This window comes from Salarias fasciatus, chromosome 11 (genome assembly GCF_902148845.1).
Source record: "Salarias fasciatus chromosome 11, fSalaFa1.1, whole genome shotgun sequence".
NCBI classification, from domain to species: Eukaryota; Metazoa; Chordata; class Actinopteri; order Blenniiformes; family Blenniidae; genus Salarias; species Salarias fasciatus.
In genome coordinates, this window is record NC_043755.1 from 32,334,109 (window position 1) to 32,355,158 (window position 21,050).

Here is a 21,050-nt window from a genome sequence, read left to right on the forward strand (position 1 = left end):
CGATCTTCCCAGAAGCCACGTCTTTGTTGTGAATGAGTTAAGGACGCAGGTGAACCTCATTCCACAATGAACTAGACCATTTCCAGAAATCTTCACCTGGATTTATTCATAATGAATGAATCGTTTCTCCATCCACATACTGAAGAACAGCTCAGTAGTTGATCAGGAGTCAACAGTACATTTTAATAGCTTTATGAAGCTTCTAAATAAACAGCTAGCTTCCCGATTGCTATCAAATTAGCTTCAAAAGCATGATGTCAGGGTGAGTTTCTAAAAATACCCAAAATGCAACAGTGAGAATAAGTATTTTGGACATTTCCCTGTCAGGTTTCATTAAATCAGCTAATTATTGGCTTAACTGTCATTTGGCAGCTGTTTGGTTTTTGTGAAAACAACCATTTAACATTTTAACTCTGCAACACAACAAACGAAAAAGCCTGAAGATTCAAATGCAACGTTATGATGGCAACATCCTACCAGTCGAGGTGAAACTGGACCGTTTGTCATTCTGCCCGACCGAACGACTGCAGGCTGCAGATTTGTTCTAGATCACCGAAACAGACGTTTGTTTTGAGCGATTTGAGACAAACAACAGAAGACCCGAGGCGTCCGTCTCGTACAAAACACAGTTTATTCGACAGTTTCTAGGTCCAAGTACCAACAGACCCCATACAAAATAAAAAAAAAGAAAAAAAACAAAAAGCAAAAACAAATGCTACAAAGAACAGAGATAATGTCCATCTACACAAAACTTCTCCTTAAAAATACATTAACACAAAGCATCGATTAAAGATAATATGTGTGTGTGTGTGTATTTGTGTGTGTGAGAGACAGAGGAGGGGGTCCTGTCATATTCAATATTTAGGGGATCATAAGCCTGGTAGGATGTCGAATGGAAACGAGGGCACGGTGAACGAGCGCGCCGGTGGATGACTGTGTGTGTGTGAGTGTGTGTGTGTGTTTTCTTCTTCGGGGAGAAGACGGCAACAGTCGGTTGATGCAGCAGTCACGCAGGCGGCGGAAAAGAGAAGAAAAATTACAAAAGAGGGGTAAGTAAAAGGAAGGAGAGGTAGCGAGGGGGAGCAGAGGTAGCCAGAGAGCCGAGAGGAAGATTTCTAGAAGAGGTAGCGAGCAAACGAGCGAGGAAGAGGTAGCAGAGATACTAACAGTGCTAGCAGAGAGGAGGAGGGAGGCGCTCCAATAAAACTCACTCAGCAGTTCACCAACAGCTGGTTTTGAAACACACAGTTCCAAGACTTCACCAGATTCGGTCATTTGTGAATCGCTTGGCTTTTCGTTGTTAATTTGCATTCCAGCCGAAAGCCTCGCGGCTCATTTCAACGTCAAACTGAAACCGACGAGTCTCAAACCGATGTGGGTGGAGACATGGAAACGCAGATATTTCTGAGTTTTAAAGAGGCGGGCGGGGCGGGGTGTGTTAGCGAGGTAGGTGGCGCCGGGCGGGAGGAGGCGGAGCAGAGTGGAGGGAGGGAGGAGGGCGAGTGCTACAGTATCAGCACCGAAAACACACCGAGAAGCCCACCGAGCCCAGGAGGCTTCAGAGTGAAGCCCAGACTCTGTGTGTGTGTGTGTGTGTGTGTGTGTGTGTGTGTGTGTGTGTGGTGGTCCAGTGCTTCAGTGGCGGGGTCTGGCTGAGTCCGAGTGTGTGTCATCTCCAGTGTTGGCCTCAGCTTAGCTCACATTTCTGTATACAAGAGTGAGTGTGTGAGTGTGTGTGTTTGTGTGTCCATTAGTGTACAATTATTGTCATTAAATTCTTCTCAAAATAAAGTTAATTAATGGGAAAACTATCGACTCGGAGCAACAGGCGATTGATCAACCGCATATAAAATCAATATAAATCGGTGTTATTGATCAATATCTTTGTTGCCGAGCCACGAGCGTCTCAACGGGCCGGTCAGAAAACGAGTCCTGTCGGAGTCAACATGATTAATTCACAGCCGCTCGTTCACTTCAGTCAGATCAGTGAACAGCTGGTTTAACAGCAGTTTGACCTTTAACCTTTAATTCACGACGTAAGTGGAACTTTTCTGGACACGCTCGACGCTTCGAGTGCAGCGAGGAGTTTCCTCTTCTCGTCTTCACTGCTGCGTCTGAGTTAAGGAAACAGAGGGAGCTGCTTCACAGCAGGGGTGGGGGTGTGTGTGTGTGTGTGTGTTCGCTCCTCGCCTTATTACTTCTGATGCTCGTGAACACACCCGACTGTAGAACTCAGACAAGGCACACGCCGCCATCACACGCACACACACACACCACACACACTCACACACACAACTACAGTGTATCATTTAAAGAGGAGCGAGAGGTAGATACTCGACTGGGCAAGAGTGAGTGCAGGCTGGATCCTCCGTGTATGTGTGTGTGCGCGCGTGTGTGTAACAGCTCGGCTTGTTCTGTGCATACACACACTCATATTCGCATTTGTAACCGTCCCCCCGCTCACTAGCTCCCTCTAGTGTTTGTCTTAGAGAGGGAGGAACCAGATGAGAGAGTGTGTGTGTGTTTAATGGGGGAGTTACAGTGTATTTTCAAAGAGCGAGGGAGGGTTGAGGGTGGGGTGTGTGGATGGGGGTTGGGGGGGAAGACAGTGTTTTAAAACCTCTTCTGTCTCCTTGGTTTCGTTCTCTGCAGCCTCCATCGGCCCCACAGAGCAGAAAACAGTGTTTATTACTACACGACCCTTGCCGCTGTGCCCTGAGAGGAAGTCTGCTTGTGTGTGTGTGTGTGTGTGTGTGTGTGTGTGTGTTTAGCAACGGGTTACCTTGGCCACTGAACCCTGAGTGTGTGTGTGTGTGTGTGTGTGTGGGTCCGGTTCTGAAGTTTATTACTTTGAGTGTTGAGGGGAAAAATTGAGCCACTAGCAAAAGCCGTCAAAAGGGGCTGATGACAAAACAGTTGGGTGTGTGTGTGTGTGTGTGTGTGTGTGTGTGTGTGTGTGTGTGCGCGCGTGTGTGCGCGCGTGTGTGTGTCTCTCAGTTGTCAGCCACTCTTCCACTGGGGGGCGGCGGAGGACCCACGGGAGCAGGCGGCATGGCCTCCGGCTGAGCGGGAGGCGGACCGGGGTCTGCACAGAGAGAAGACGCTGGCGTGAGCAGGAGAGGGTCAAAGGTCAGAACAAAGGCTTGGAGCAGGTTCCTCAAGACAAGTAGCATGTTTCAACTGGGGGGTGGGGGGTGGGGGATATTAACCAATTAATTAATCACAAAAGAATTTAACCCATTGAACAGGGCGGAGCATTTCTCTGTACATTTTCCTGCTACACCGATTTCACTGATGCTCAGGTGAAAGGTCAACTGACGGCGAGAACTGACGGAAGGTTGATTTCACTTTAAAGAATTCCTTGACCCAAAACCCACAGAGCCATCTAAATGAACAGAACCCTCCGGAGCCGAGGACTGGCACTTGAAAAAAACGTCCCTCGTATCGCCCTTTTGTTTCTCCGTCAGCCGAACGAGGAGGATCTGTCTGCTGGTGGAGGACGGAAACTGGGAAACGGAAGCTTTCCAAACGACAAATATCCCACTTCACACACGTTTGAACATTGATTAAAGATCACCGAAAAAACAGTGGAAAACTTTAAACATTTAAAACCAAATCAACTAAAAGCTGAGAGCTCAGTGTGGATTCAGTCGTCTTCAGACCCACCACAGGTATTTCCATCGGGTTGTTCGTGCTGTAAATATTCGCCTACAGTCATTATTTAACACGATGGAAGGATGAAAATAAATCAGTGTTTGGTTCCTAATTCACTGTACAGTGTGTTCATGTTTACACACACACACACACGCACATGCACACTGTGAGGGGGGGTGTACTCACACATGCCGTTGGGAGCTCCGGGGTGGCGCGGGGGCATCATGGGGGGCATGCCGCCGGGAGGGGGGCCGGCGGAGGGCGGGCCGGCCATCATGCGTCCGGGCATGGGCTGTCCGGGCCCCATGGGTCCTGCAGGGCGGAGGAGGGGGCGGAGTCAGTCCCGTCCGACTTTAACCCATTCACCGCTGGTAAATCATGTCCCGTCTCTCTCACCTGTCTGTCCCGGGTGGTGGGGGGCCATCGGGTGGTGGCCCATCGGGGGGTATCCCGGGTGCATGGCGGCGCCCGGCGGGGGTCCTCCGTGGTGTGGAGGCGGCGCTCCGTGGTGAGGAGGCGGTCCTCCGTGGTGAGGCGGGGGTCCTCCGGGGTGCATGCCGGGTGGAGGCGGGCCCGAGTGGGGTCCGGATCCCGGCGCCTGGCCCTGCCCCTGGGCGGCGGCGGCGGCGGCGGCGGCTGCTGCAGCGGCGGCGGCGGCCTGCTGCTCCATCTGCTGCCGCGCCTTCATCTCGGCGTATTTGAGCTGCTCCATGTGGAACGCCTGCCGCTCGGTGAGCAGCTGCTGCCTCTGAAGCTCCAACTGGACGAGCAGGAGACAAGAAACACCATCAAGTCCACAGACCTGCTGCGGATCAACCGCCGGCCAATCACCAAACACAGGAAACACTTAGAATCATCGTCACTATGCAGACAGAAGGCTGCAGGTCTGCGTCTCTTCCAGCAACCTGCTGCTGACGGCTTCTGTCAGACGCTCGTCACACTCGACTCAGATCTTTCTGATGCCTTACTTTCACCTTCGGTCACTTTTTTGACTGTCCTCCAAGACACCTACTTTTAGATTTCCTCGGATTAATGCGGATGAGCAGATTGTTGAATCACATCACGACCACAATCATTACTGGATTTTCTCTGGACAGAACCAATAATCTGCCAGGTACTAACTAGGCATCGTAATTTCAGCCACTTCTCCTGCTAAAACGAGATTAAAAAAAATCTCTTTTATTTTAACCCTCCAAACTGTCCCTGACGAGGAGAACAGTTCTGGATTCATCTCTACCCTGGACTCCTGAAGCCGCCCTGTAACAAGCTCCTAATTCTCTTTACGGTGTAATAAAGCTCTGACATTAAAAACATGTTTACAGGGGATTAAACGAGGACGGCAGCGTCTGCTCTGCTGCTTTACGGTGCGGTTATGACTTCTGTCTTCACTTAGTTTGAGAACTACAGATTCTCTAGTTTAGCTTTAAACCACCATGAGACATTTTAGTGGACTAATATTAAATATTGCCACTTTTCATAACAAACCCTGGAAGCTTTCCCGATGCAGACGCCTCTGTAGCTCGTGTTTAAGCTGCTCTGCTGAGTTGAGGGACTGTCTCCTGAGCTCCCACAGTCCTATGAAGTCGTGGATTTGGTGTTGTGCTGCTTTGTGTTTCTGCTCCACAACAGGCGTTTCCTGTTCTAGATGCCGAGTGTTTTACAGAACGCTTCTTTAAGCAGACTCTTTTTCATGCACCGCTCGCAGCTGTGAAACTGGCCGACGTTCCCGGGGCCGCAGCGGCTCAAACACACTTTCACACTCCGGCCGGCGTCTCCGGGGACGGTCCGGACCGACACACACGCTGCGAGCGCTTCATTCAGCCTGTCAGGTAGCCGTTTGAGCCGCTTCACTGAACACCCCTTTATGTTCTGGAAAGCAGTTTATTTTCAGTTCAGCCTTCCTCCAACAGAATTAAAGCCGTGTCTTCTCTTCACCATGTGTGGAACTTAAACATGTTGTGGCGGCTCTCTGTAGCTTTTGATAAGTTCTGGGTAAATAAACAGATTTAACAAACATGGCAATGTTGAATGAGAGTGCTACATGAATAAATAGCTCAGCAGTTTAATTAAAATGTGTCACAACATTTCAAACAAAAGGTGACGAAAAATTAAACAGCTAAATCAATGACGGGGAAACAACTGAAAACTACAAGAAATACACATGTAAATAACGACTACTAAAACTGTGGCTTCTGAACAGTTAACAATGTTAAAATATCCAACACTGTTCACTATGACAACCAAAGCCAACTGATGTTAATTGTAGTTTTTAAACTCCATAAACTGCAGCTCTGATGGATTTGTAGAAACTTCATCAGTTGTAGCACCTTTATTTTTTAAGTTAAACATGTTTTAAGCAGTTACCTTTGGTGAAAACCGCAAAAGTATCAGTTGCAGACTGCTGACTGACTGCTGCAGTACAAGCTCCCACCACAAGGTGGCGTGTTGAGTCACTGACAAACAGCCTGAAGAAAAGGTCCGACCGCTGGTTGAAGCTGCCGAGTTCGACGCGGTGGTGCAGCGGTTTAACGAAGCAGTTATTCCACTTTTCCTGACTAAACTCAACTTAATGTGGATTCAAAGAAGACGACTCTATGAGCCCAAACTCAGGACTGTTACATACAAACAGGTAATTAATATAATGCCTCTTTAAACAGGATAAACTCACATTTTTAACAAACAAGACAGCACCATGGTTTCTTTTGTATCAGAGTTCAGGTGAGTAAAGCAAACAGCAGGTTATTTATATTTGGAGATATTTGCACATTCAATGCTAATGGGCGTTGGCGGTGCGGCGCTCGGCCCCTCAAACCTCATATAATATTAACATTGAAGCACAGCGTCCAGGAAAACACCAACCAAAGCTGGTCTTGTGTTAAACTGGGCCACTTTCCACTTACAGCCAGTGAATCGTGAGCGTGATGTGACAGAAGCTCTCCTACACACACACACACACATCTTGACCAGCCCGTGGTTATTATGCTGCTTGACTTGGCAGGTTGCAGAGAACTGGACACGAGACCATGCTCTACAGAAATGACTTCTGGGAGTTTTAGATTTAGACGGACTGTAAGATTTCTCCTTCAAAATGAGAGTATTCATCGTAAAAACATAGCTTTTGGTGTCGGGTTCCCTTCACACCATGTAGAGTAAGAACTTGTGAGGACTGCAAAAACTACAGTCTCACTACTACAGTGGCGAACGTGGCTGAACTCACGGCTTCTTTCTCGCGGTCCATGATGGTCTCCAGCTCCTCGAAGTGCCTCAGTTTGATCTCCAGCTTCTTCATCTGCGTCTCCACCAGCAGAGCCACCAGGGACTTGATCTTCCTCTCCTCTACTGCCGCCAGGTGCTGAGCGGAAGCACACGGTTCCCAGGTGAACACAGTGTTCGAGTGACCGGGGAGCTTCAGGCTCCGTCCGGCGGCCTCACCTTGGCCTTGGTGGCGGCGGACGCCAGGGCGGCTGCGGCCGCCGTGGCGATGTTTCCCTCGCCGATATCGTGCTCCAGCTTCTTCCTCTTGTCGTCTCCTTCCTCTGGGGCCGCCTTCTCCTCCTTCTCCTTCTCCTGCTCCGAGGACGACGTTTCCATCGCCTCCTCTTTGTCTTTGTCTTTGAGGAGAAAAGGAAATTCAAAAGTTCAACACAGAGAAGAATATTTCAAAGCACCGTTTCAAATCATGATCACAGAGAATCCCAGAGATCAGGTTTCGCTGCTCCAGGAGGTTGTTCAGGAGGAAGTGATGAAGAGACGCTCAGCAGTCAGTCTGCTTCACATTCATTCAGTATTTCTCACTATTTCATGACCGGTTACTAATCCGGCTGAAAGCCCCATCATGTGATTCTCCCAGTGTTCCTTCAGTTTTACCTGCTGGGGAGGTTTTGGCCTCTCCTCCCTCTTCGCTCTCCTCCTCGCGCTCCGAGGCCTCGGATCCTTCCTTCTTCACCTTCTCCGTCGTCTCCGTCTTCTCGCTCTTCTCTGCCGACTCGCTGGGCTTCTCCGCCTCGTCCTTCAGCTCGGCCTGAAGGGTTCCAGGACACAAACACACCCCATTAATGAGAGACGTTAGATTAAATGTGACCATTTGCTTCTGAAAAACAAATATCTAACGAGATGGGCGAAAGCGAACACTTGAAAATGGGTTTTAGCAGAATGAAGCACAACTCCTCCCGTTATATTCACTGTTTCGATCCATCCAGGTATTGGTTTTGTATGATAATGGCTTCATGATCTAAAAAGAAACGAAACACTAACGCTCCAGACCTCGACTGGTGGTCGTCTCACCTTATCGGCCTGCTGGGAGTCCGAGTCAGTGTCCATCTTTTCTGGCTCTGCTGCTTCTGAAAGTAAAACATTTTAAAAATCTGTATCAGTAAACACAGAGTGACTGCAGCTGAAACCTAAATCTGACACATCGAACTAGTGGAGACAGCAGAAGCTCTGGAGAATAAAAAAAAAACCAAACAAACCATGAATCGATTCATCACCGTAAACAGCATCATGAGAGAGGTTTATGGTTAAAAGCATTTCGACTGAGCGGATGCACAGGAAGCAGCGTCAGTGTGTGTGTGTGCGCGTGTGTGTGTGGGGGCTAACATCTGCTCACATTAACGTCCAAACACACACGTGACAGGGGGAATACATGCGTCCGGCTGAGTGTTAAACCATGTCAGGGGTGCACTTGAGTGCATGTTAGGAGTTTGAATATTGATCCCGCTTCAGGCCGAGTGAGGCAGGGAACACATTTAAACTCATCGATCACAGCCGTGGCTGAAGAGGGCTTTAATTCAGGCACATGACTGCAATTCGGGATGGAAGTTTGTGTGTGTGTGGTGTGTGTGTGTTTCTGTGTGTGGTGGATGGATAAAGGACGGAAAAAAGGGCAATTTTTTTTTTTTTTTTTTTAAAGAAAGCACAAAGCCAACTAGAGAGAAAGCGATAAGCACATGGCTCTGTGCGATGACCCAGTTTTCTGTTCCCCCCTCCCCTCCCTCCTCCCACCCCCCTGCCCCATCTGCTGCTGCTTTAATCCACTGGTTACCGGGGTAGTACACACACACACACGCACACACTCATGCACACACTCACGGAATACATCACTTTCTAATGAAGACAAGAACTGACTGGCTGCTACAGATATTCAGTAATAAGCCAGTAAATATAGTGAAGAAAAAAAAAAATAAAAAAAAATGAGATGTTCATGTATGTTCAGCTGTTTCAGCTTTAAAATGCCAACTCACACACACACACCAACCTACAAATGCACTATAACACACACCAAATCTCTCAAATTCTCCCAATAAGCATCTCCATGATATTTCTACGATCTGCTGCCCTCTAGTGGCGACATGTTCAAACTTCACATCCTCTCTGAACCACAGCTTCAGGTATTTCTCCTGGCCTTGCAGCCGTGCTCCCTCCGTCACACCGTGCTCACCTGTCTTCTCCGGCTCCTCGGGCGCCGTCCCGGCGATGCCGCTGCTCTCCAGGCCGAAGGCGGGGTCCACTTTGCCCGTGCTCCTCGCCGCCTCCTGCACCTTCTTCACGTGAGCCTCGACCAGCTCGGCGGGAACCTCCTCACGCACACGAGAGAACTCCTCTGCGAGCACAGAGATGGGAGTTAGGCTACGTTTAATACTGGATGGTGTGGCTTGTATTAGTAAAGTAGAACAGTAAAAAAAAACTTTTCCCAAAACAGAAACTTTGCTCTTTCTTCATCATCTTCGCTCACCAAGTGCTGCCTTGGCAGCAGCAGAAGCCACTCTGGGGTCGACAACAGAGGCGAGGAAGGCGACGGTGCTCATGACGGGGTTCCCGGACTGGCTGAAGGGGATGGGCTGGTAGGCCAGCGGGCCCAGGGTGGTCTCCGTGCTCTCCAGGTACGGGTCCTCGATGGGCAGCCGCAGGAAGTGCAGGATGCACTCGTCCTGGGTGCGCGAGCCGACGTGCTCCGACACTTTGTTCCAGTCGTCTTTGTACATCTCCAGAGCCTAGAGGGAGGCGGGCGTGGATGTTTGTGTTATTGGGAGAAAAAAAATAGAGTTGTGAGAATGTGAGATCAAGATTAAAGCAAAGCAGTGGAGGCAGGGGGGGGGCATTAACCGTGTTGAAGACAAGCTAATATATGGACTGAAAGGAGGTATAAAGAGAGAATCATATATAAATATTTCAAAAACATTGAGATAGAGGGGGTGAAAAGTGTCCAGTGTCTGTTCATGAGTTCCACTCACCTCCAGCAGGAGTAAAGTCTCCTGCTCGGTCCATTCTCTGGTGGTGCTCACTGGTTTACCCTGCAAAATCAGAACACGTGTGAAGATTTAAAATAAATAAGTAAATAAATAAAGCTCACAAGATGACAGGAAATCTCAAATAACACGTTAAGGTGTTCCACACGAGAGTCATGCTCACCTTGGCGTTCTTCTTGTAGAGGTCGGGACGAAGGCCAAAGTTCTGCAGGTCGATGGGTTTGTCTTTCCCTTTGTCTGCAAAGTTGGGCATCGGCTGTGGAGGAGGAATCTGGATGGAGGAGAAGCAAAGGTGCATCGATTAACAATGTTTATGTTGGCTTCATAAGCGATCTTTGAAAACATCTAAGTCATTTTGCTATCTGTATAAAATCAGATATTCTCTTTATGTGAAGTTTTTAAACCCAGGATAACTCATATCTGAAAGTGTTGACAGTACTGTACCATCTGAGTCTCAAAAGCAGAATAAGAAAGTCAAACACACACACTCGCTTAAAAACAGGCTTAAAACATTACAGTTTGATAAACTGTCCCAGATCACCTTGAACCATTTTTTTCAGTGGAGCTGCTGCAGGTTTAGATTGCTGGGAGGCCTTTCCTCTTCATACATTCACAGATCGCCACTGCATGTCAGTATTTTATGTGTCTCTTCCCTGTACGTCTACTCTCTATTATAAATCCAATATTTAAAAGAAAAAAAAAAAAATCTGGAACTTGTTCAACATCTGATGCAACATTATGCAACATATCCACACTGTTTGGATGGATAACCCTGCCACAGGATAACAAGCAGCAGCATCTCGATAACATTTCATTTCCACGGTGTTTTATCTAATGTCGCGATCCCGGACATTCGGCTTCTTCCACACTCAAGCTGTGCTTACCGGAGGGGGTCTGTGGTTGAGGGGGATGAGGCCGGACGGCGTGTCGGCCAGCACCGTGAAGTGGGGCGTCGGCGGGGGGCCCATGGGGAGGGGGCGACTCTCCGAGTCCACCTGGTAGTTCACCAGACCCCACTGCTCCAGGAAGGCATGGACCCTTCAGGGAGGGACGACAACAAGGCACAATGTGAGTCTTCAGAACTCCAGCACGTTAACACACGGCTACTACAAATACACTTAGGTATCAGTCTCAAATAAAGAGGAGCTCCGTGCACCTCATGATGGCGCAGACGTCTCCGGTCAGGTTCCTGCGGCAGGAGGTGGAGGTGAGGTACTCCTGAGGGTTGAGCCTGTACGTGTCGATCATGAAGTTGCGGTAGGCCAGGTATCTGTTTCAGAGGACGGACAGCGCGGACACAGGAGGGAACGTGTGATTCCAGATGTGAGACACACATGCGTGAATACTGTAGCTGTGCAGATGGACGAATGAACCAACATTTCTGGAGTTTTGGACTTGTTCTTCCCATTGAAAAACTCAGGCAGGGCTCTCCTCTCAATCTCATGGATGCTGGGAAGAAAAACCAAGAGAAAATAAATGGAAGGCAGACATGAAAATTACAAGTGAGAATCACTGCTACAAAAAACTGTCCTTGACACACGCAGAGCAATACATTTCAATTATATCCCCCACAAAAAAGAAAAAAAAATTCCAAGCTCTCCTCCACTTCTTTTATGTCTAACAATTCAGCATACAGCTTCAGAGGACAATAAACTAAAAAAACAAATATGAGAAACTTGACCAAATAGACCTGGATTGTGTATTTCATGAAGTACAAGTCGTACCTGTTAAAAAATGCATCACAAAACAGCTAAAAACATGTAAGTCACACTGTTACTGTCGACATTCTTCGTTTTGTTTATCAGTTTCTCTGCTTTTCTCCACTCTGTAACTCCGAACTCTTCTTGCTGCATATTTAACTCTTTTAACTTTGTTTCTGCTGTGTAGTTTTTTGTTCTCACTGACATTTTGCTCATGTTGTCACTTAAACAACTGTAACAAAGGTTCTTCTGCACTCAGATGTCACACAGCGCCTCCTAGTGGTCCCTGATGGCATGCAGAAGTGTGACTTGTGGAAACCCCTGCAGTCTCACCAGTTGTAGTCGAACCAGGCGGCGTAGCTGGGGATGATGATGTGGTGCGTCTGCTCGGTCACGTTGTCCTCACCGGCGTCCATCAGACGGTTCACTTCACCTTTGCCTTGTTCATCGTCGTCCTGACGAGAGAGAGAAAAAGATGTCAGAGTCCTGTAATTGAAGGAATTTAATAAATTCACTTTCCATTTCATCTTGATGAGACACAAACAGCACTGTAAATGTGTTCATAAAGTCGGTCCCACTGCCAATGCAACAAGTGTGATGTCCATGCAGTGGATTTTGATTTAGTGGCACACTGCACTGATTTATTCCAAGTTTCAGCTCTAGCTTTAGACATTTTAAAGAACGTCGTACAACTTGCCGCATGTTGCACTGAATGCAGCACACAGCCTTGTGGAAATGAAGTCACAGCAGTTGAAAAACCTGCGTTTTGTTTACATCTCTTGGTCAAATGTTAAAAGTATCAACATGAACCAGAAGCAAACTGGCTTCAAAAGCAAATACTGATCTTTGATACGAACCAGAGTGAAAATTGCTGGAGAAGATGAATTTTGATTAAAACAAAATTTGAAAGAGTTCCTTAAAACCGAAGCAACAGATCATAAGACGTTGTTAGATTTTAAACAACTCGGAGAAAAGTTGTGCAAAAGACGTCCAGACCGCACAAAGAACTTCACATGGTTTCAGCTCCCGGATAATGACTGAAATGTACAATGATCTGAACTGAGTGTGACCTTCACTGCACAACCATGAGCCAATTTATTAATAACAGTAACGATATTTTGGATCAGGTCTTGAACAATCAACACATAAATACATTTTCTGATGGGACGGATCATCTCATCTCTTCTTTCTCATCCAAACATGGAGACACGGCTGCTGCTTACCTTCCCACCAGACAGCACAGAGTCGTCTTCCATGTCATCTGGTGAAAAAAAAGCCAATAAAACAGGACTTGAGATGAGGCTGTTCATCTCACGGGTCCAGATTCATTCATCCACTCATCGATGTGAGGTGAAAACAAACACCGGGTCGTTCCACGTACCCAAGTCGGCCACATTCCCTCCTTTGACGGGGGTGTTCTCGCTGTCTTTCTTTGAATTTGCTGTGCGTGGAACAAAAGAGAAAAGATGAATAAAGCAAAGCGCTGAAAAGGGGGATAAAAAAAAAAAAATCAATTATATGAATGTATATAAAAATTCTGAGGCAGTCTAATTCAGCCACAGGCATGGAGGCATTAGCCGGCACTCCGTTTGCAAAGGAGGACGTTGAAATGGAGCGAGTGTGCGCGGGATTTCTTTTTTTTTTGTGTGTGACTAAAGTGGGACATTGCAAATGGGACTCGGTCTAAAAAGAGCATTTTTAGTCAGGACTGTTTGGTTTTCACGGGCGTCTTAAGAGGGATGTGGATCAAGAAATAAAAACATCCTGAGGCTGTTTTCCTGCTTTTCCAGCTGGATGACAGCATTTCTCTCAGAGGAGAGAGAGACTTTTTTTCCTCTTTTCTTCCAAATACGTCAGCGTGACAAATGCAGAAAATGATTGTAGGCTGAAAGGAAACTGATTTGTCTGCTTTAAGAGAAAAACACGGTGAGACTGAAACATGAGCAGAAGAAGACGGTGTAAACGTAATAATTTAAAATAAATATAAGAAAGAATTTCTCATACACAAATCTGTTTCTTTTGAAATTTCTAGAATTTGCTTGGTGGTTTGTTGGGCCAGATTAGAGCCTCTTGTGGGCCAGTTTGGGCACACAGGCCTTATGTTGACAACTCTGATATCCACTGCAAACACAGCCAGAAAATCTTAAGGTGTTTAAATGTTTAAAATAACTAATATTGATGAACTGAGCACAAACCAACTCTAAACATTAAACCTACTCAATTGATTTCAATATTTTTCTATTTAAAAAGTAAATAAAGAGAAATTATACATTTCATTTTAGTCTTTCCATGATAAAAAGGACATTTAAAGAAATTAAACCATCCTCCTTTGTCCTCCTACCACTTTTGGACATGCCGCCCTCCTCCAGGCTGGCGCCGGCGGACGAGTCGTCCAGGTCCTTGGTCATGTCCTCCTCGGTGTCTTCCTCTTCGCCTCGGTGGCCGCGGCGTTTCCAGTGAGGCCCCGGGTTTCTGACACGCAAATCACACACCCAACAGGTGAGCATGGAAGAAGACTCCGGCGAGCTCCGGCCAGAAGGTTTATACCTGCCAGTATCTCAGAGCTCCACTGCCGAACTGTGTCACAAGATTCATTTTACCAAGCACCTCACGCTGCTCTGTCCTGCCGTCACAAAAAACATTTCTACAACGGCAAATGCGGCACAATTCACAGACGGAAGCCGTTCTGGGCACTTGGTGCCGTTACACTAATGGTCACTTAAAGCCAAAGTGGCCAGGCATTTCAGGAAAAGACTGAATTAGAATATCATAGACAGTCCTAAAAGCCATTCTGTGAGGAACTCAGGTCTGGAGTCAGATAAAAGGTGCTCAGGGATAAGTGCTGCAGCGCGAGCGGCCAAGTCATAACAGCCGAGCTGCGCGCACTTGCATTTCCTCTCATTCATTTCACGATTTAAGCTCTGAGCTTGAGCTCCCGGTAGAAAAGCGTGGATGTGAACGTCTCTCTCACCCCTTCTTGCCTCCCTTCTTGCGAGACTCGGCGGGCGTGCTGGGCGGCGAGGGCGAGCGCCTCCTCTTCTTGCCGGCGGAGTTGGCCTTGCGCTCCTTGCGATCGGGTGTACGGGAAGACTGATCAGACAAACCCCGTGCAGAGCAGGGAGCGAGGGATGGAGGATGAGAGAAAGAGCCGCAGAATGAGAGGATGGAACGGTCGCACACACAAGGAGGGGAAGCAGTGGGAGAACCAGAGCGGGGGGAGGGGGGATGCCGTGGAGGTGGAGGGGCGACCAGGGTTCCTGTCCACAGACCTCCAAGTCTCAGGTTTACTCAGCCAACACAATTCCTCTTCACTGAACACACTTTTGGCTGCACAATGTATCGCTGGTTTATTATCGAGTTTCATCTCACAAAAGATCCAACTGAACTGCAATAAACTGAATTTCCACAAACTTCACAACTCTGATGATTGGCAAGGTCACAAAAATGTCATCTCCATTACCAAAGGGCCGAACTGTGACTGAGCAAACTCAGAATGGATCTATGGAAACTCTTTCCATTAAAATTTGACTTTTATTTTTTCAGAATTATATTAGCTTGCATGTTCTTCCTGAGTGTGGATTACTCCAGATAACCCAGCTTTAGCTTTTGACTGTGGTTGCAGGCAGTGGAGTCATGTTTTTTTTTGCTTTTTTTTTACATTAATTGTAGCCGATATGTCTCTGTGGATCATTTACATACAAGCTGATTGTTTCTGAGCTTCCGGTTTGGACAGTTTGAACATAACGGGATCTAGTTTCAGGTGAAGACTAAGCGATCTGGAGAGCTACGAAAAGTAAAGGTCACCCTAATCGCTGCGGTTAATGTCAATCATGAGGCATCTCCTGGCCTGAGGAGCGAGTACTGCGGTGAACAAACATGGCTCCACCCCTACTGCAGTTCACCTGCTCTCGTTTAGATTTCCAGAAATGCTTTAAAGCAGAAGTTCATTTCGTGGACAGAAACCCTGAGACGGATTAGTAGGAGGCGAGGTGTAAGGAAAGGTCTGAGAAGGATGGGCGACACACAGACTGAAGGCGGCTGTGAACCAAGGACGGCGGCGGCGCAGCGTAGCAGCATGCATTAACACGCAGACTAACAGCACAAACACACACACTCAATCACATGTAAGTACAACCATTCAGTGCAGCCTTCACGACTTAAACTTTGTAAAGCTGTACTGACAAACAGAGAACTTCCTGGAAGCTGGGGGATCACACACACACACCAGCAAGGCCTACCTCCTCCTCTTTGGGGAAGATCTTCTGGCGGAAGCAGACCGGCTTCTTGTTCTCGTCCACTTCATAGTCTTCCTCGTTCATCCACTCATTGAAGGCGTCCGTGTCCAACACCCACTTGACGTGGACCTGTTGACGAGACGCGCTCCGATTATCGATCAGGGCGTCGGCAGGTCGATTCAATCAAAACATCAGATGTTTTCAGTAGATTTTAAACTGTTTGATAGAAAAACAGAAATCAAGAAACTAATCCATAGTTGTTTACCGTTGTACTGTTTACATGTAATGAGCCAAAGGTTTACTTTTATTGTTTCAGAATCCCTAATCAATGATACTTTATTCATTATTGATTAGCCGTCTTCACTTCAGCTTCATGTTGGTTCTACATGTGGTTAGGGGTTTCACTTAACTCACTCAACAGTTTTAACTTGTTTTCCCTCATCTAATATTTCATGTACTCTTCTTAAAGGTATTTTAATCCACGTGTTTAATTTCCTCTTTAAATGCCTTTTTTGAGTGATTGACGGAAGAATTAACTGTTAAATGTCACTCTAAAGCTTCAATATGAATAAACAAACCAATCCTATCAAAGTTTTCAAATAAACAGTACATTACCAGTGCTGTAAAACAGAGATATATGCTTAAAACCAGACATGCTTGTTCATTCTGGTCTTTTTCCCCCCTTTGAATATCAAAATCTGAGATTAAAATGCTGTAAGACGATGGATCCACAGAGACCGTGAAGTAATCTTCAATTTCTACTACGGTCACAAATTGACTTTATTCCCAGTGAACGGTGAAATAATGTATTTTCTGAGGACAGAGAGCAGAAGAGACAATTCACTCCCAGCTTTTTAAAAATCTGATCAAGGTTAAAGCCGAACCTGCTACAAAATTTGCCCAAACACATCGTGGTGCATTCCAATTTATATCCTCTTCGAACTTCCTGTAACCCCAGAAAAAAAACACTTGGACAAACTTTCTCTTTGCGCTTTCAATCAGGTCAGGATTCATGCTTGTTACCTTCCAGGGTCTGTCGGCGCTGGGCGGGTCCTCCGGGTCACTGTCCACCTCGCTGGCGGACACCCAGGTGTCATAGCTGATAACAAAACACGCACGAGGCAGTGAAGAGCAAAATACTGAAAGTAAAACAAAACTCACTGGAATTTTTATATGAAATCATTCTCTAAAGAAATTGACTGAATAATTAAAAATGTAAAATCTGCACAAAATAAAAACTTTGGTCCCGTTCACACAACGTTTTCAAGTGAAAACAGAGAACTTTATAATGTTTTGGGTGCATTTACACAACAACAGTGCTCGGAGACACCGAACACTCAACTTTGTGAAAACGCTGCCTCTGTTTTCAAAATGTTGCCATGTAAATGTGAAACTGTCTTTAAAAGAAAACCAATCTGTTTCCATTTTAAACGTTGCAGCTCCGTGACGTCTGAAATGAGAAGCGTGATGTGAAACCACGTCTGCCACTCTCTGCTCACCTGTCTGGATAAAGACCCCAGTGCACGAGCACCTGCTTGTCTTTCCTCATGACGGGGCGAAACCACTCCTCTGCAGAACACGAGCAAAACCAAAGCTGACTCATGCAGTTCACTCAATCCTCCTCTGAGACAAAACACCTTCCTCTCATGACTCAAATCTCCCGAGTCGAGCAGATCCGAGACCATGTAATTGAACAGCATACACATTCATATCAAGCCTGACAAATAAGCCCGATCCACACACAATAAGACTCCAAACATCAGCTCTGACTGACCTTCTTCTTGGTGGCTTGGAGAGGGATAAATGTGGTGAGTGGCCTTTGACTTATCGTCAGTCATAGAACCCTGAAAAACACAACCACCGATGATGTTGATGAAAAACGACGACACCAGGAGCCGAGGGCTTCATCAGATAATCTCTGATCGGAGGACAACACTGTGTCGGCTCACCTGGTGCCTCTTGATGATGTCTTTGAGCTTACTGGCTTGTTTCTGCTCGATGTCGGGAGACAGGTAGACAGTGGGCCGAGTCAAGCAATTATTCTGAAAAGGAACCAAAAATAAGGTTAGAGGATCACACACTGCTGTTCAGTTCACAGCATAAAGACAAATATTATCACTGCTCACATGACAGCCTAAGAAGTCTCTTTAAATCTCAAAGACATTACATTAACACTGGGAATGATAACAACACACTATCACAGGGGTCGTCATCTGTCGGCAAAGAAGTCAACACAAAGAGATTTTAACTTGGAAAAAAGCTGCGATGTGCCTGCAGCAAAATACACTAATCTGTGTGTGTGTGTGTGTGTGTGTGTGTGTGTGTGTGTGTGTGTGTGTGTGCGTGCGTGCGTGCGTGCGTGCGTGCGTGCGTGCGTGCGTGCGTGCGTGCGTGCGTGCGTGCGTGCGCCCTGTGACGGACTGTGGCTTTGGTCCAGTGTGTGCCCTGCACTAGCTTCACAGAAGGAGATACAGAACCAAACACCAGCGCCTGTCAACATGGCTCATACCTGGACCAGGTTCTTCTCTACATTTAGGAACATCTCCACGTTCCGGTCCATCCGGGAGGGATTCTGCAGGTCAAATCTTCTCCTGGAAGCAGCACACACAGAGAAGCCATGAAGGAACATTTCAAGGGTCAGATGAAGCACTCATGAACACCAGGGAACATTTATTTTTATTTACAAGCCGACTTGCAGTGCGCTAAATCTTAAAGTACAATGCATTGCTGTTGTTTCTTTGGCACAGTCTGAAGGAAACACCAAAGGCTGGTAGAGTCAGTCCCACAGCAGCAACAACATACATGCAGCTAAAAAATACTGCTCAAATGAAATGATGCAACAGTCAACTCACCATCCCTGCTCACTCTTAAACTTGTACACAGATCCGAGGATGTGGCACAGAGCACCTCCCGCCTTAAAGTCCATGAAACACTTGGCCTGTGAACACAAGAACATGTGATGCTCCAGAGCTCAGATACCCCAGGTAAAGTGTGTGTGTGTTTGTGTGTGCTTACAGGGAGCTTTGTAAGAGCAGGATTGTTGACCCTGCGTCCAAACGCATCCTCCTGGAACTGCAACAGCTGGACCACAAGACCCGCCAAGGATTTACTGGAGGGGGAGTCATTCTGGACATGCTGGAAGCAGACAGAAAAAACAAAAAACAAACTTGAATTCATGAGAAGCAATGACACGGAAGCACACGGAAATTATGCAGAAATTTCACAAACTACTTTCAAAAGAGAAAAACAGCAACACAAGTAAAAAACAAGTTGTTTACCTCAAAAAAAGAACTAACCACAGAACTGAGGATAGATTGCTGGTTTTCAAACAATGTAATGATAGCATTGCTGTTGTTTCTAGTGCAATACATTCAAGGCAGCGGCACAAGTAACCACAGCAAATTCCCAAGGTCAGGGCCAAGACAAACTCAACACTGTCACATTAAAGGGTCACAGACTGTTGTTCAAAGGCACTGTAGTGCAGTGGATACATATAATGGATAACTCAGTCTTTCGTTGAGGCCTGGGACTTGCATTAGCTAAACCTTGTACTTGTGGTAGAAGAAATATACCAAACTGAGTGATAATACTGGATTCAAAGTTACATGCAATGATCTTTTATGTTGGATCAAATTACAGAAATTATAGACATTGTGTTAAGTTAAATATGTGCATGTTTTATACCAAGTCACTCCTGTGGGAGAATGTTCAGATTTTAAATCACCATTCCAGCCCACCGGAGTCTCTGAACTGGATGCGGGGACATTGATGACTATGGAGCTTGCCTACTGAAACCATGATGGCCAAATAGCTGGGGGCTTTCCAAACAAAACAATCATCCAAAAACAAAGGAATACATCCAGACAATCTATAGAATTCATTCAAACACTTTCTGACTTACTGCATCTGCCTAACACATCAACAGATGGAGAATTTAGGCTGTTAATGTAATCATAACACTGCATTTTCTCCAAAAAGATCCCTGCTTAGGTTATTTGTATTTTACTAGAAGAAAAAAACTGCATGCCCCTTTGCTTTTTGTTGTTTGGAAGTGTGTTGATCACTTTAAATAATGGGGTGTGATCAGATTAAAAAGATGAGATACAAACAAACTAAGGCCAGGACATATTTTCTTGCTTCCTGTTGTGTCTGTTTAAAAAAATACATATATCACGTTATGTATACTCTCAAAAACCATCAACCAAGTGTTTGTTTCCGGCTTTATTTCTTTACCTTCAACTCCCCACGGGTGTCAGGGGGGAGCTGCTCGAGACCATGAAGTGACAAGAGGAACACTCTTTGTTTGGCTAGCTCAGTGGGCGAGTGCAGCCAGCACAGCCAGGCATGCTGCTGTGTTGACAAAATTCAACACTGGCTGCATCTCCGCATCAAATGGGACTGCGTTAGCGAAATGAACTCAGTGGTCTGGTGGTTATTTCCCCACTACAAAACTACTGAGGGGAATACAAAGCATGGCTGTGCTCAGATCTTAGATTAGTATGATTGCATGTTGTCCCGTGACTCACATTTAGTTATCATCTGCTTCAGAAGGCATGGTATTATTACTGCAAAGCACTCTACGAGTTAAGTTTGTGCTATGAGCCGGAATATAACTAGAGGTTTCTATAGAAGTTGGAAACTGAATCTTCAGCTCACTTTAAAATATTCTCCCTCTGAACGTGCTGTTAGCAGCGATGCTAGCTAGCTAGCTAACAGAGCTAACAGTTTTGAGAAAAGCAGACGCGTGTGCATTTCTGGCGAGTTTTAAACGCATGTATCCAATCTGTAGACATGTAAACAACCTGTAACTTTGCACTGCAGTAGAAACATCGTCTGCATGTATGTTTAAGAGCTTCGCAGCCCGCAGAAACATTGGCGCTCCATTGTGCCAGTGGGACGCGGGCCTTCGTTGAAATCAATGGAGGAGCGGAGCAGCTAGCTCACCTTCTTGTAGTGCTTTCCGATCCACAGCCGCACCGTCTCCAACTGCGAGACCGTATCTGAACTCTCCCAGAACTTCGTAGACGGTCCTCCGTCTTTCTTTCGCCCGACTGCAGTACCGCCGCCCACAAGGCCGGTAGTCGGCCCGCCGGAGCCCGTTCCGCCAGCAGTTGTAGCCGCTGTCGCCATTGTGTGTTTTGTCCGCTGCGTCGTCTTTCTCCTCCACGGCGCCGCTCAGCGAGCGAGTTTTCTGGTACGTTCTCGCGAGACTTTGA

General features: G+C 46.6%; 1 protein-coding gene across 3 annotated transcripts; it reads right to left on the bottom strand.

The window, feature by feature from the left end:
- Window positions 1–612: 612 nt before the first annotated feature.
- smarcc1a (SWI/SNF related BAF chromatin remodeling complex subunit C1a) lies at window positions 613–21,002 on the bottom strand. 3 transcript variants are annotated; one of them, XM_030102483.1, is made up of 28 exons: window positions 20,779–21,002; window positions 18,850–18,969; window positions 18,687–18,772; window positions 18,344–18,425; window positions 17,784–17,876; window positions 17,609–17,678; window positions 17,334–17,403; window positions 16,858–16,933; window positions 15,838–15,963; window positions 14,571–14,665; window positions 13,941–14,071; window positions 12,981–13,040; window positions 12,823–12,860; window positions 11,933–12,054; window positions 11,277–11,348; window positions 11,056–11,169; window positions 10,784–10,937; window positions 10,063–10,170; window positions 9,885–9,944; window positions 9,386–9,644; window positions 9,092–9,253; window positions 7,939–7,994; window positions 7,522–7,675; window positions 7,087–7,265; window positions 6,872–7,006; window positions 4,051–4,414; window positions 3,841–3,966; window positions 613–3,085 (listed from the first exon to the last, which is right to left on the bottom strand). In XM_030102483.1, the coding sequence occupies exons 1-28, from the start codon at window positions 20,962–20,964 to the stop codon at window positions 2,994–2,996; spliced, it is 3,390 nt and encodes a 1,129-aa protein (XP_029958343.1). In that variant the 5' UTR covers window positions 20,965–21,002; the 3' UTR covers window positions 613–2,993. The 3 variants fall into 3 exon arrangements, with proteins under 3 accessions (XP_029958343.1, XP_029958342.1, XP_029958341.1); XM_030102482.1 differs by having other exon boundaries at window positions 13,944–14,071; window positions 14,571–14,689; XM_030102481.1 differs by having other exon boundaries at window positions 14,571–14,689.
- Between the last annotated feature and the right edge of the window lie 48 nt (window positions 21,003–21,050).

Bases quoted from the DNA above. Each gene is read 5' to 3' on its own strand.
- smarcc1a (XM_030102481.1), bottom strand. From the start codon at position 20,964: ATGGCGACAGCGGCTACAACTGCTGGCGGAACGGGCTCCGGCGGGCCG. The intron at 12,055-12,822 runs GTAAGCAGCAGC...CTCTCTCGTCAG, and splicing joins CTGTGCTGTCTGGTGGGAAG to GACGACGATGAACAAGGCAA. The intron at 9,254-9,385 runs GTGAGCGAAGAT...CTGTGCTCGCAG, and splicing joins TGCTGCCAAGGCAGCACTTG to AGGAGTTCTCTCGTGTGCGT.